This window comes from Momordica charantia (assembly GCF_013281855.1).
Source record: "Momordica charantia cultivar OHB3-1 chromosome 5 unlocalized genomic scaffold, Mcharantia_2.0 BLBB01000005.1, whole genome shotgun sequence".
Taxonomy (NCBI): domain Eukaryota; kingdom Viridiplantae; phylum Streptophyta; class Magnoliopsida; order Cucurbitales; family Cucurbitaceae; genus Momordica; species Momordica charantia.
The window spans coordinates 25,202,001-25,217,072 of record NW_028275163.1 but is presented as its reverse complement, the minus strand read 5'-3'; the positions used below and the strand labels follow the sequence as shown (position 1 = coordinate 25,217,072).

General features: G+C 36.9%; 2 protein-coding genes across 2 annotated transcripts; one reads left to right on the top strand and one right to left on the bottom strand.

The window, feature by feature from the left end:
* Nucleotides 1-117: 117 nt before the first annotated feature.
* On the bottom strand, nt 118-3,834 carry LOC111024058 (elongation factor P (EF-P) family protein). Its single transcript, XM_088123843.1, has 7 exons — nt 3,532-3,834; nt 3,364-3,441; nt 3,132-3,238; nt 2,502-2,579; nt 2,208-2,309; nt 1,806-1,887; nt 118-370 (listed from the first exon to the last, which is right to left on the bottom strand). The coding sequence occupies exons 1-7, from the start codon at nt 3,680-3,682 to the stop codon at nt 252-254; spliced, it is 717 nt and encodes a 238-aa protein (XP_087979969.1). The 5' UTR covers nt 3,683-3,834; the 3' UTR covers nt 118-251.
* Nucleotides 3,835-7,906: 4,072 nt separating this feature from the next.
* On the top strand, nt 7,907-14,809 carry HSL1 (HSI2-like 1). Its single transcript, XM_022301586.2, has 13 exons — nt 7,907-8,106; nt 8,419-8,562; nt 9,328-9,409; nt 9,502-9,603; nt 10,051-10,673; nt 10,797-10,893; nt 11,001-11,175; nt 11,441-11,517; nt 11,595-12,017; nt 12,417-12,466; nt 12,731-12,844; nt 12,951-13,018; nt 13,829-14,809. Exons 2-13 carry the CDS (start codon nt 8,450-8,452, stop codon nt 14,587-14,589), a joined length of 2,685 nt encoding a protein of 894 aa, XP_022157278.1. The 5' UTR covers nt 7,907-8,106; nt 8,419-8,449; the 3' UTR covers nt 14,590-14,809.
* Nucleotides 14,810-15,072: the final 263 nt, after the last annotated feature.

The window sequence follows — 15,072 nt, the reverse complement described above, 5'->3', positions numbered from 1 at the left end:
ATACGAATTAACTGCTTCACATAATTTCACCATTTCACCCTTCACCAATTTGGTACGCTTGATATACTTCAGCATTAACTAAAGAATCCAAATCTTAATAGTCAAAATAGTACATCGTGACAAAATCTTCGCAGCTCCATTAACGATCTTCCATATGCTCAATCTACAAAGAGAACAAAAATCAACAATTACTCTTTAAAAGAGTACAGACAAAACCTTCTCGCCGATGATAGTGTTATTTGTGTCAATACTCATGCCCGACTCGTGTATTGTCCAGTCCTTGTATCTATCACTATACTATCGCCTACGTTTATAAACAGAGGGACATTAACAACAGCACCAGTTTCAAGAGTTGCGGGCTTCGAACCACCTGCCAATGAAATTTCATCTTCCAATTAGAAGGCTGTCAAATTATTTTTAAATAATGTGGTGGAGGGTGGGGAGAGAATGAAATGACTTGTGGATAAAAAAATCAATTTATATGATCAAGACCAGAAAATCAATGTCAACAGCAACACAGGCACAAACCATATGATTGAGAATAATCAGTGAAATCAATGTTAACGATATTGTCACCGGATTTCATGGACTGCATGAACCCAAGTAATGGAACCTAGCTTATACATATTATAAGCTCGCCAGCTAAAAACAGACTACTACAAATTTAGATTTCTATAATTAATTTTTCCATATACTTCAAACATAGATCAACAAGCTTCTCAATTCTACACTAATTACACCTATGGGCCAAACCTACCCTTAGTAACCCTTGAATGATACTGATACATTACCCAAATAACTATGTCTAGTTCTTGGTTGATACATTACTTAAATAATTAGGTGTTGTAGATCTTCATTAATACATTGTACAAATAATGACGTGTTAAAACACCACGACATTATTTAGGTGATGAATCAATCAAACATGTCATGCAATCAATTTGCAGCATGAGAGGCCAAGCATAGCTCAATGAAAAAGGTATCAATTTCTCATCATCCTCATAATTGTTGAACTCAAAAAAAATAATTATAAATCTGCAACGAGAACCTGGCGTCGAATTATCATAGTGCTAGGTATGAGCATCAATATCATCTTGTCAGTTCTCATAAATAAATTATTCACCAGTTCCATAACTTAGTTCATTAATTATCATATTAAATTAAATTCTTTATTTCTTTTTTAACCTTTTTTAGTTCAACATATAGGGGTGGGAGTTTTAACCTCCAACTTCTATGTCTAGTTATGCTCCAAGAAGTTGAGAGACTTTAGGGAGGTTATTAGTGCATTAACTAGTTGAGCAATGCTCAAATATAAATATCCAATATAATGTATAGTAATGAAATTACAAGAATAAATATGATCTACATTTAAAGATTGAGTCCCAAAAATGATGCTTTGTTACTTGATCAAGTGCTAAAAAGTATTGACAACTTTTTCTACAATAAATATTCTACTGTGTTTTTGGGTAGTTAGCAACATCCCCTTAGCATCCAGACGTAAAGCTCAATTGAGTGTGTTTGAGAGCAACTAAAAAGTAAGAACCTGTCTATTCTCCAAATTTATTTTGTCAATTAATAACTCATTAACTTATGTTTTAACATGCATATGTCAGAAGTAACTAATATAATGGTCTTAAAAGATTGGTTTCTGCACTGATCTAATTCCACTAAAATATGCTTTGTCGTACATGAGGAAATTTTAGTCCATTTAAACCCAAAGAACCTCAACTGGCTACAAAACGCTAACGAGAATTAGATAAAATGATTGGTCCTTGAGTTTTGCCAGACAAGTAAAATTTTGGTACCTTGTGCCGTGTCACCTTTCAGTCCAGGATCAACCTCGACCACAGTCAGTTGAACTGTGATGGGAACCTCAAAATCAATAACCTATGATGGGGGGAAATTGGAATGAGAAAATATCATAACTAGTATCATCACATCCTACTTCTTGTTAACAGATGCCACACTGACATTATGACACCTTTTTTTTTTTTTTGATAAAAGGACATTATGAAACCTTGAAAAACTTGAAAGCAAAATCCCTGACATGTGACAGATTCATTAAGAGATAGAAAGCTGCCAACTCTAATCATATTTTTTAAAAGTGAGCCATGATGTGAGCTATTTAAGAACAGCATGATCGACTCTAATTGTGCAACACAAGTAAAAAAAACCCTGTCTAAAGGTGTCTAAGTGACCGGATATACCTTCCCATTCCAAAACAATACAATGCAATCCATCCCCTCTTTCAGCCACTTTGTCCTATCACCAACATCTGCTGCATTTAGGCGTATTTCCTCATACGTATTCTGTAAAACAAGCCAATTAGACTCATTTCTTGCTGGTGAGGACTAGCAAACTAAATTTATCGACTAAAGCTTCACATAAACATGAATGTGACAAGAGCTACCCTACGTATGATGTATCAAGTCATCTTGAGAGATATTCTTCTTGACTTGTGAGAAAGGTGCCAATAACAATCAAATAATAACTATATATACCAGGTCCATGAAAACAAACTGGGAACCGTCTTTGTAAGTGAATTGCTTGACTTCCTTGTATACATTGGCCTCATCAAGCTGGAAAGACAAATTTTACATAAATACATAATAATGGACGTGGAAGAAAATATGAGATGAACATCACACTTGTAGAACATTTTTACAGAATCATGGCCTTAAGAAAACGTTCGAGGGCATAACTCATTTCCTGCTGTGGTTTAGCATCCCGTTTTCAATGTAGTTGTTAAAATCTATCAGGCAGATTTGTTTTAATTTTTACATTGTTATCCAAACTAGTAGTTGCAATTGCAAATTACATCATACAAGCAGCTGAGAATGTCAATTTTACACCTGAGGAAAATCTTTTTTTCGCTTTTCTCGCAATCGAGTCTTTATGAGTAGCTATAAAGTTCCTATGACTTTCTAACCCGGTTTATATGGTGGGGGTATCAATTGAATAATAGCTGAATCAGACGCAGAGTTCAATTAAACAAAAGATTTATATCAAACAAAATCAATGGGAAATGAAGTGAAGGATGTTAAACCGTTTAGTAGTGATTATAGAGGATTGAAATGATTACGAGCTACCGAGTCTAGCATGCACGAACATATAATAATTCTACTACTCACCGAGCTTCCTGCTCGAAAAGTTTTTTCAACTGTGTTTCCTGTTACATAATTGCGCATTTTGGTCCTTACGAAAGCTGCTCCTTTACCAGGTTTGACGTGAAGGAACTCTACCACCCCCCCCCCCCCCCCCCCAAAAAAAAAAAAGTTCAATTACGGTTCACGCCGGCTTGAAATCGATTAGCAATAAATATGATTGAAGAAGGGGAAAATAAACTTGGAGGAGAAAGACAACCTAGTACCCGCCAAGGAGCTCCATCCACTTCAACATTGGTGCCGACTTTAATGTCGTTACTAGATAACGCATAAATCCCTGAAAGTGGAGAAAAATTACAATGCTTGAACCGTGGGAATGATTCTCAGTTGAAATGAAACTGCTTAATGGGAAAATCGAAGGGTTTACTCGAAAATCCGGGGCGCGAACTTGCCAAAGAAACCTGCCGGATTGGGAGAAGGGACGGCTTGAAAGGCAGGGAAAGCGAAGTCGTTGACGATGAGCGGCGGCCGAGGAAAGCAGAAGCCGACGAGGCGCTACAGACTACGATGTCAGCCATGTGTTCGTACTCCGTACGTCTCCGCGACTGGGTGGTTTTTCTGAGCCTTCCCCCTCGACTGAGGCGTCCCGCCGAGATAAGGAGGGCAGAATTTCACCTTTTAGTTTTACCGCCAATCGTCAACCGCTATCTGCGCTTCTTTGACGTAATCCCCGGTAATTCCCCCTTTCTTCTATAGTTCATGTATATCTAATCCTATTTCGTCATTTTAAATTACAACTTAATTGGAAAGTATTTCGCTCCTTGACGGCAATTTGACAACTCAGTACTTTCTTTTTTAAGTTTTACATTCTTGCATATCTCTCTTTAACGTCAAACATTTAATGATGGTATCATTTGATTTGATAATATCATAAGAGTTGGATTTCTTACCCAATTAAAAAAAAATCATAAAAGCAACCACAATTACCTTTTTTTTCTTTTTAGATTGCAAGTTTTTTTTCTTAAAGTTTTAACATCCATTCTACAACTGTTCAGCTCAAATAATAAAAAATAATTTGATAACACCGTAAAAAATAGATAAATAAGTTTGAGAGTAATACCCTCTCTCTTCATAGGTGCCTCACCATAAATGTTGAATGTTGTGAATTTGAAATTAAAATTTTTGCTACTCTTCTCTTTCTCTACAAGTGTATTCATTAAACTAATTAAATAGTCTCTCCTATTGTTCGAGTTATTGCGAGTTTGAAGTCTAACATTTTAGATTCTACCTTTCATATTCATCATAAACTTTATACAACTTCGGATGCAATAAGAGGGACGAGATATATATAATAGAATTCACTAAACAATTATACACTAATCCAATCGAGGTAAATGTTCATTAAATAAAATTAGTTACTATGCAAACTGAGCCCTGCATCAGGATAAGAAAGATTCAAGATAAAAATTAAAATTTAAGAAGAAGAAAACACCGGACAAACAATTTTAGAGAAAAGATACTAGTTATTTAATGGTGCACAAGATAGTATGTTAACCATATTTTTGCACTATTACGTGTAATCTCCCAAGTTTGCATGAAGCCTTTTGTGACTCTTAAGACATTTTATTTGGTTATGTTTGGTAACATCAGTAAAATCATATATACGTGTCATCCGACAAACATGAAATGGGTATGATGGTCATCGTGAGCTTGTAGCCTCCGTAGACTATGTGGTGGCATAGCTTAAAATATTGAGATACATAACAATTAAGTCTATGTATAATCTCCACAATCATTATCCTTTAATTTAATCACGACTTATTGTCAAGAGGTAAGAAAAAAAAGTTCGTATAAAATAATCAACACAACGTCATAATCTCATAACAATAGAAATGTCTTATAAATTATCGTCATATTTCATCCTAGCTAATTTATGGTTAAATATATCTACTTTTTTGTATCTAGAATTTTATAATTAAGATGTATCTTCCGAGCACAATTTCTATGACTTACATTCCACATGTGGATTAAACAAAATCACGTCTTCACGTGATTTTATTGCTTAAAAGATAATCTAGTGGTTAATTGGCTGGTATAATAGTAGTATGCTTTTTCCAATGGTAAAAAAAAGTTATAGGTGATAGTTGAAATCATTGTTTAAAAGGCGATTTTCATATTGTTGGGATTATGGAGTCAAATCGACGTTGGAACGAATTGGGACGAGTTAAAATAATGAAGGAATTGAAAAGAGAAATGAAAATGCTGCATAAGCTATTCAAGTCGAAAGGATAGTATTGAGACACTGTTGGGAGCGTCTCAACACTCCGATATTAATAGCGAAAAGAAGGAGGCGACAAATTAGTAAATCAACGCTACATGGTAGTAGCATTGAGACACTGTAGGCAGCATCTCAACGGTGTGACGAGATTTCTTTAAATACATTTTTTTTTTCGTTTTAGGTTTTAATAATCATGTTGGTGCATAATTGCGTGGCAGCCAGATCATTTGTTGGTGCATAGTTTCAGAGAGCTGAGAGGCAATATTTGGTAGAGTATCAGAGGCGAGATCTCGAGGTTGTAGAGCATCGTTGGCAACCTATTCTCGTGGGTATTTGGTGATGTTTTTGTCTTTTTTTTTGACAAAATTTTAAATACAAATCTATCGAATGATAAAATTTGCAACAAATATAAAAAATATGACACTTTGTAAGGTGCAAATCGATACACGTTGTCAAGTTTAAATTTAAAATGAATATTTTTCTATTATGTTTATATGCATTTGTTCCTCCGATGTAAAAATCTTAGATCCGCCATTGTCCTTATCGATACAAGATGACTAATCTTTTCCTTACCACCATTTAACAGAGATACAAAAGTAGAGATAGGAATAACGAGTTATCAATATTTTAATGGTGTTTAGTACAATATATTTACTCCTAAGTAGCGATAGGAATAACGAGTTATCAATATTTTAATGGTGTTTAGGACAATATATTTATTCCTCCCAATGAGGAGCAAGTATTTTCCTATCAATATTATATTAAACAAACAAACAAAAACAAAAATGAAACCACTAAAAAGGAAAATAATGCCATTTATATTGACTATTGTATTTATATGGAAAAGGTAAAGTTTTCATACAGAGAAAAAAAAAAGTCTACGACCAATTCAAATATATTAATCGGATGTGAAAATTGGAGAATGCAATCACAGTTTTAGTATATTCACACAGCACCAACCAAATCAGTGGTCTATTTCCACGACAATAAATTGACATTTCGTTTTCTTTTTGAGAAAAATAAATTTATATTTCATTGTTTCGTACTATGTCTGGAGTTTTATGAAAAAAGCCAAAGTCCATCGACAACTGGTATAAAAATTATACAACAAGAAATAAGCAGAAATAGGTTGTTGATCATGGTTTCATTAATTATCATATATTACACTTTCAACAATTCTGATTCAATTAATCATCTTCATGTCAACGTGACTAAACTATAAAATAAATATGTTAAAAAGTTTCTTACTAAAAAAATTAGCAAACATAACATAGTTAAGCAACAAAGATACTTTATTCATTCATTTGAGGTTAGAAGTTCGTTCAAGTCTCCACCCCACATGTTATATTAAAAAAATAATGATTAAAATGTGAAATAGGAGCATTATTATCCCGGGAAAGAAAAATAAAATAGGAGCATTATTAAGGATGGACAACCAAGCGCAGCCAAGGAAGAAAGAGAAGGAAGAAAGAGAAAGAAGAACAAAAAGAGGAAGGTAACTGATTAGCACAAGAACAAGGCTTTTTTTTGTTAGCGAGATTGGGGTTTGCTAAAGAAAAGAGAAAAGGAGATACGATACTGATTTGTTAAATCATTCGTTTGTACACAAATACAAATCATGTCGTGCCCATCACAAATTCTCGTGCAATAATTGCTGTTCATGACCACCCCATTTCCCTTAATTAATTAACACCATAATTCAATAATCTATAGTTTATCGTACTTTACTCTGCTTTCCTGTTTCGCCTTTGCTCTAATTCAAACTACCACCGAGTACACACCGAGTTGTCCGAGTGGGAATCGGAAGGCGTGCGCTGCGGCTGCGACCATTGCGTCGTGCGTCGTGGGCGTGTCTCCGGATGCGAATGTGATCGTGATAGTTGCCTTGCCTGGTTGGCCTCTCTCTTTCAGCGCGGTTGGTGATTGGTGTCCTCACTCCGCCCCCGCCGCAGGTATCCGTATCATCACCTAATTAGCACACGTCATCACCAATCAAATCAACGCCCCACGGCCCACGTTCCTTTCTATTTCGTATTTCCAGCCCTCCGATGGCACCAGCGTAGTAGAGTAGATAAAACGAGGCCATTTCGGTCATTTCGCGCTCTGACCCCGTAGTGCATGCGAAATATGCGATTGGATTAAAAATCGTAGTGGCGCATTATACGGAGCTGTCTTTTTGGCGCAGCAGCAGTATTGTAATGTCATTTGGATTTTCATTTTCCGAGGTATTTTATCCAACCCTCTGCCCTCCACCTTTATGTTTAACTTAACCACTCCCTTTTGTCGAGCGCTGAGGATATTTCCGGAATTTCGCCGTAATCACGCTGATCTATCAATGATGACAGAAACGGCGAATTTCCATCCCTTTTTTTCAATTAAAAAAGGAACTTAATTACAGCGTCATGTCAATTGGCTTAGACGCTATGGTCCTTTTGGGGAGGGATTTTTCCTTCCCCATATTTTATATCAATTTTTTTGAGCTTTTTATGTCTACAATGTACGTTTATAATTTTTGAAGCATATTATAAAAAGAATAATAAAAAAAAGGGGGTAAGTGGGGGGATGGCCGTGTCTTGAAGCATCATCGTGCATCAGTGCATGCATTTTGTGCCTCCTCCTCCTCCTCCTCCTCTCTCTCAATCTCACTATATTTTCCGGTTGCTTCGCATCCACACGTCTTCTCCGTCCAAACTTTCCGATTCCGATCAAAAATCCAGCTCTAAGGTACCCGGAATCTTACTCTCCCCTATTATTCCTTTCTCCGCCTCTATCTTCAAAGCTTCAGTGCTGCTCTATTTCATCTGAATGTTCATATTCACAGGGAAAGTTGCTCACCTTGCTTACAATAGTAGTCGACGAGTTTAGCTGTTTTAGTTATTGTTCGAGATGGAGAAGTAGCTATTATCTTAGTTCTGCTTCCCATATGCTTGTTTGTATGATGTCCTGTTTTCTCGACTAATTTTGACTATGAATTGCTCGACTGCTGGAGTTTATATTATATAATTAGGGTTTTTGTTTCTACATCTTGGATATTAGTCCTGTCAAATTTTCCGAATTGAAATTGAGGATGGCTTCGAGGACTTGCATGAATGTGTCGTGCGGAACATCCTCCTCGACCGAGTGGAGGAAAGGTTGGGCTCTGCGATCTGGCGATTTTGCAACTCTCTGCGATAAGTGCGGGTAATTTTTCGGGAACATTATCTATTTTAATGTTGTAGAACGCAATGGAAATTCCGTTGAGGTTTCTGCGCTTTGGCTGGTCTATATTTTTGCTGCATATCACACACGTCCTCTCTCTCCCCTTCTTGTTTTACGCTTGAGGATAATGGGATATAAGTTTTCGAAGTTTATTTGGCGTGTGGCTGGCCATCAGATTTATAATTTAGCTGTCGTAGTCGGGAATTTTATTGGCACACTTGTTCCATTTGTTATGTGATTTAATTTACACTTTTATTTAGTGTTTGAAAGCACCAAAAAGATGAGGAAAATATAAATATTTTGTATCTCGTGAATTTCAATTTAATCATTAGTACCTTATAACCACATATACTGCGGGAGTCTGGTATAACTTTATTAGACTAACAGTTCATAGCTCCATTCTTTGGCCTCTAACAACAGTTCATAGTTCTATTGGACTCACAGTTACTAGATTCTTTTCTTTTTTTGCCCGTATGACGTCAAGAATACATGATGTAGAAGCTGGAGCTGCAGCCGAAGCAGCTCTAAGAGTGCATTCAAGAGGCTTAAATTAGCTTTGAACAGTGAATTTTACCAGTAATAGTTTTTTATACAAATTTCATTTTCTCCCCATCATTTGCAGGTCCTTTTTGCACTGCGTTACACTATCTAGAATAAAGCAATTTGGTGCATAAATTTTATCATCTTATTTATGTCAAACATATTGAATTTGAGATCCCAAAATTTCATTTAATGAATTGCTAATAGGTCTGCTTACGAGCAGTCAATTTTCTGTGATGTGTTCCACTTAAAAGACTCTGGTTGGAGGGAGTGCACCTCATGTGGCAAGGTAAGCCACTTAGGAATAATCAATCCCTTTTCTTTTCAATTCTTTATCTTTCTTAGATGCCTTGATTTTTATCAAAGGAAATTTCATCGCAGCATCTTCATTGTGGATGCATTGCTTCCAAGTTTCTGATGGAGCTTCATGACAGTGGGGGGGTGAGCTGCATAAGCTGCGCAAAAGTTTTAGGACTTCATACTGTAAGATCATATGTTTATATAACTCACAAATTAATGGTGTAACTTTCAAGCAATTGACTAGCCCAATATTTAATAGCCCATAAATGCTTAATTTTTTGATCTCGAACTTATGCCTTGTGGCTTATCCTTCCACACTTTAATAAGATCCTTCACTTGAAGCAATGAGTTACATGCTATATTTTAGCATCTTAGGTAATTAAGTTGAAGGTGTTCCCGCTTGGTACAATGATGTAATGTTTTTTTCTGTTGCATCTTCTATGATTAAGCAATTGATATATATAAATAAAACAGATTCCTTTTGTCTTCTGTAAATGACTTGCTATATGAGTTTTTGGATGATGTAATGTATGCACCGAGATCATAAGATTCTCCATCCTTCCGACAATTATTTTTTCGTAGCGTAAGATATCTGATACATAGTTATGCTTACGAGGTATATTGTTACAGACTGGTACTGGTGAAAAGCTGAATGGACTTAGCACATCACAAGTTCAAAATTCTGGTGAATTACAATCATTTTTAGTGGAAGATGGTAATGCTGATAGAATGAGGTTTATCCAGCCGGGAAACAAGACAGAGGTAAATGAGCTTAGGCAATCACTTCTATCTCAAAGCAATAACAAAAATGGATCCTTAGTTCAAATGAAACGCGAGGAAAATTTCCCTCCAGCGAAAGATGTTGGGTATCTCTGTTCCTTGGAATTCAATCAGGTGACGAATGGGTTGGATGAAGCTACTAAACAGGAAATCTGCAAAGCAGACAGTGGAACAAAATTTACTTATGATTCACTTGCTCTGGGTTGTGGTAACTCGAATCCTCTTCCTGGTGTTTCTATTGATGACAAAGAGGATAGCAAGTCATCCTCTCCTTTGCTTCTAGGTTCTAGATCTCGTCATCTTATTCCAAAGCCTGCACGTTCAGTATTTAACATAGGTTTAGAGCCAAATGCTAGCATGGTTTCACAAGTACGTGTTGCGAGGCCACCTGCTGAAGGGAGGGGACGGAATCAGTTGCTTCCTCGTTACTGGCCCAGGATTACGGACCAAGAACTGCAGCAGATATCTGGAGCGTATCCATCCCTTCAATTTTAATTGTTCTATTACTTTTTGGCAGCATATTTTGTATTTGGGTGTTCCTCTTTTTCTTGGTTTGTAAAAGGAAAAATGCTATTTCTTAACGATCTGCTCTTAAGTTCAAATTCCACTGTTGTGCCATTGTTTGAAAAGATGCTCAGTGCCAGTGATGCTGGTCGGATAGGCCGATTGGTTGTCCCAAAAGCATGTGCTGAAGTAAGACCTGTATCATAATCTAGCTCTAGCCTAGTTTTGCAGAAATGTTTAATGTTTAGTGTAGTGGATATTGTAATCTGTTAGGTGATATATTAACATCTTTTCAGGCATATTTCCCTCCAATCTCTCAGCCAGAGGGACTTCCTATAAGAATTCAAGATGTCAAAGGAAAAGAATGGGTGTTTCAATTCAGGTTTTGGCCCAATAATAACAGTAGAATGTATGTTTTGGAAGGTGTAACTCCCTGCATACAGTCCATGCAGCTACAAGCTGGAGATACTGGTATGTTTGATGGCGGGATTATTTGAAAGCATTAATTTTGAATTATTAATGATTAAGTTAGTGATTTTATGTTTCTGTTGATCACCCCTCTAATAATAAACGCCTGGGAATATTCTGTGGTTTGTTCCTGCTGATTTACGAATCAGTTTTCCGCTTCCATCAAATCTTTCAGATTGTCAGGACACAGGATTATCTTATTATTGTTTCTGGAGGTACCATAGGGCATTTACCAATATTGTATGGTTTCATTTCATTTTTGGTGCAGTGACATTTAGCCGCATGGATCCTGAAGGCAAACTTATTATGGGATTTCGCAAAGCATCAAGCTCTTCTATAATGCAGGTATCTGGCTGCTGCAGGTTTTTAAATGTTGAATACTAAAGAAATGTAAAGTTGAGATAAAATTAATTGTTGAACAGGATACTCATCCAACTGCCCTTTCTACTGGTGGTCATTCGAGTGAATTTTTTTCAAGTTTTTTTGAAAACCTTCCTATTTTAAGTGGCCATTCTAGCCTTCTCCAGTCCTTGAAGGGCAACATGGATCCCCAGCTCAATTTATTGCCTGGGTACTTCAATCAACCTGGTGCTGATATGAGCTGGCAAAAGGCTGAGAAGCATGATGATAATTCAAGAGAGGGCTTGCTCCTGTCTTCAATGCTGGTACCAGAGAGAAAAAGAACTCGAAATATTGGGTCTAAAAGTAAAAGGCTGCTCATTGATTGTCAAGATGCTCTGGAGTTGAAACTCACTTGGGAAGAGGTGCAGGATTTGCTTCGTCCACCTCCAACTGTCAAACCGAGCAAGTTCATGGTTGAGGATCATGAATTTGAAGAATATGAAGTATGTAATATATGTGGTTTTAATTCTTATGTTGAGAATGTTATATACTTGTTTATCAGGGACAAAAGATTTCTTCCCAACCTTGTTTTATTGTCGGTCCCTGTTTGTACTGCTTTGTCCCAAGCTGTAAATACTGAACGAGAACTTCTCTAGTTTCTCTTCACTTATTAATATCTAAGCTTGTGGGTGGGTTGGGGTGGGGTAAGAGGTACAAGTGCGTCCCTGATATTTTAAATTTCAGCTGTTCTTTTGCTCTATGAAACGTGATTTTCCATATGATAAACTTAGAGAATAAACTTGAAGCAAAGCCCTGTGTCTAAGCAAAATACTTATCTCCAAGTAATTGTTACACGTTACTAATTTGACTAGCATGAACCAATTCCCTGTGTGTTCATACAGGAACCTCCAGTTTTTGGGAAGAGGAGCATTTTTGTGGTTCGTTCAACTTGGTAAGAGTTTATTATGTTTAATAATGTTCAGAGTTCAAATTTTAGAAGTTAAACAATTTAACATTTACTCTAGCAGTAACTTCTTAATTTGGCAGTTAGGGACAACATTTGCACCACATATGTCCACGTCATAACTTCCATACATACAGCACTAAGATGGTCTTCTCTTTTTCAGAATACTGCAGTTCATAGCATTTCGAGTACTTAACCTCTTATTTTCAGTTCCCAAAATATAGTCCTTTTAACAGATATGCCTCCTACCAGGGGACAAGAGCAATGGGCACAGTGTGATGATTGCTCTAAATGGCGACGATTGCCAGTTGATGTACTTCTGCCGTCCAAGTGGACATGCGTGGAAAATATTTGGGATCAAAGCAGGTAAATATTTATTTTCTCTGTCTTTGTCCTTGTCCACCCGAGGAGAGGTTTTAAGGTCTTGGTGAGACAACTTATACTGTATTTAAACTTACTGATATTATATCAGGAGTTCATGTTCTACACCCGAAGAATTGACAACAAGGGAACTGGAAAATCTTCTCAGATTGAATAAGGGTATGGACGCAGACCATTATATTTTTCTGATACTGATTACTGTTGGTTACCCCTCCACTGTGTCTGTCAGATGAGCTTTCGTTGATGCATTTAAAAGAAACGACACTATACTAGTATATACCACAGTTATAATAGAAGTTTAGCATTCTCCACACATATATTAGAACTTATTGTACACAGGATTATTAGGTCATAATCGTCACTTCCACTGCATAAGTTTGGCTGTGAATTTAAAACCCCGAAGAGAATGCAGCTTTGCACATCTCAAGATTTACACTTGTTGGCTTTTAGGGATCTAAATGCAGAATTTTGAAATAAATGTGAGTTGGCACATTTCAGTCCTTGAGGTGAATATAAGTAACTGATAGAACCCGAAATATATTGAAAGATAAAAGATAAACGAACTACAATAGCTGCCAAGTATTAGAGGTACTTGGACCCTCCCCTCTTGAGATATTACTCAAGCCAAAACCATACTCACTCATTGGATACCTTCATCCTTACACCCACACTCTATTTATAACACTCTCTCTAACTACTTTCCTATCTAATTACTAAGGTACCCTCAATACCCTAATAATATCCCTTTATTATCCTACGGACCAATCCTATCAGTAACTTGAGGGATGGATGATCATATGCATGGTCAAAGAGTTGCTTATTTTTAGGTAGTAAGGAACAGAGCAAGTGTTATATTAGCAGCTACTCAAGTTCTTCCATGTCTTATCCCGATGTGTAAATTGCATTTAATTCAGGCTTTCCATGAATTATGTTTTCACGTTCACTTAGTGCTTAATGCCTAATTTCCAGAATTCAAGAGGCAGAGAACGTTGGCTTTCAATAGGCCAATCCAGGATCATGAATCCTCCGGTCTGGATGCTCTGGCGAATGCTGCAACTTTAGGAGATAATGTCAGTGACCCAGGTGCTGCATCAGTTGCAACTACAACGAAACATCCGAGGCATCGTCCTGGTTGCTCATGCATTGTGTGCATCCAACCTCCCAGTGGAAAGGGAAAGCACAAACCGACATGCACGTGCAATGTTTGTATGACAGTTAAACGTAGATTTAAAACTCTAATGATGCGCAAAAAGAAGCGGCAATCAGAGCGTGAAGCTGAAATTGCACAGAAGAATCAGCTTAAGTGGGGCTCTAAAGATGAAACGGAGTTGGACAATACCTCGAGACATGTATCTCTGAACCTCGGTCCCTCTGAAAATGAAACCCAACTGACAAATGATTCTAGGAGCCAAAGTAATTTGGTCGAAACTGGCAAGGACCAATTAGATTTGAATTGCCATCCTGACCAAGAAAATGAAATAAAAGGGGTGTCAAACCGAGTGAGCATGATGAGTCTTGTTCAAATTGCAAGCCTGCCATTGGAGACTTACTTGAAGCAGAATGGTCTTACAAGTTTGTTATCAGAGCCACAGGTAAGTTCGGCATCACATGTGCCAGCGCAAGGTGCAAACGAGGTTGAAGGAGCTCTCAACGATGATGGGTGTTTTGCTTCTACCGCTCAAGATCAGGAAAGTGAGGAAGAAGAAAATCGCGAAAAGGATCAAAGTTGAAATTCAAACCCAATAGTCCGATCCGTGGTTCTTGTTTATTATTATTATTATTATTAAATACTAAAATCTAAAAATGTAGGTTATTTAATTTCAGTGTAAATAGCAAAATGTTTGAGGTTTGTTTTTTCTGCTGGCAAACTGTACATAACTTTCTTCTGGTTGATACTGATAGTGCAGATTTTTTCCCGCTGTCTGAATAGAATGTTTATCTTAATCCTTAGATCTGGATGCTTTTCCCAGTTTCTTTTCCTTTCCTTTGCTTTCAAGTCGAGCATACGATTATAGGCTACATTTCAATATGGGAAGGAAGGAGAATTTCGTGATGGGGCGAGGGGCAGAGTTAAATAACAATGAACAAATAGTGTGGAAGAGGGCAGCTATTGATAGTAATTGGTGATGGGGTTGGCTAGAGCTACACGCTTGAACTTGCCTTTTACGCGTGGGGATGGTTTTAAGATGCTGTAAATATTCAAAATGACCGCA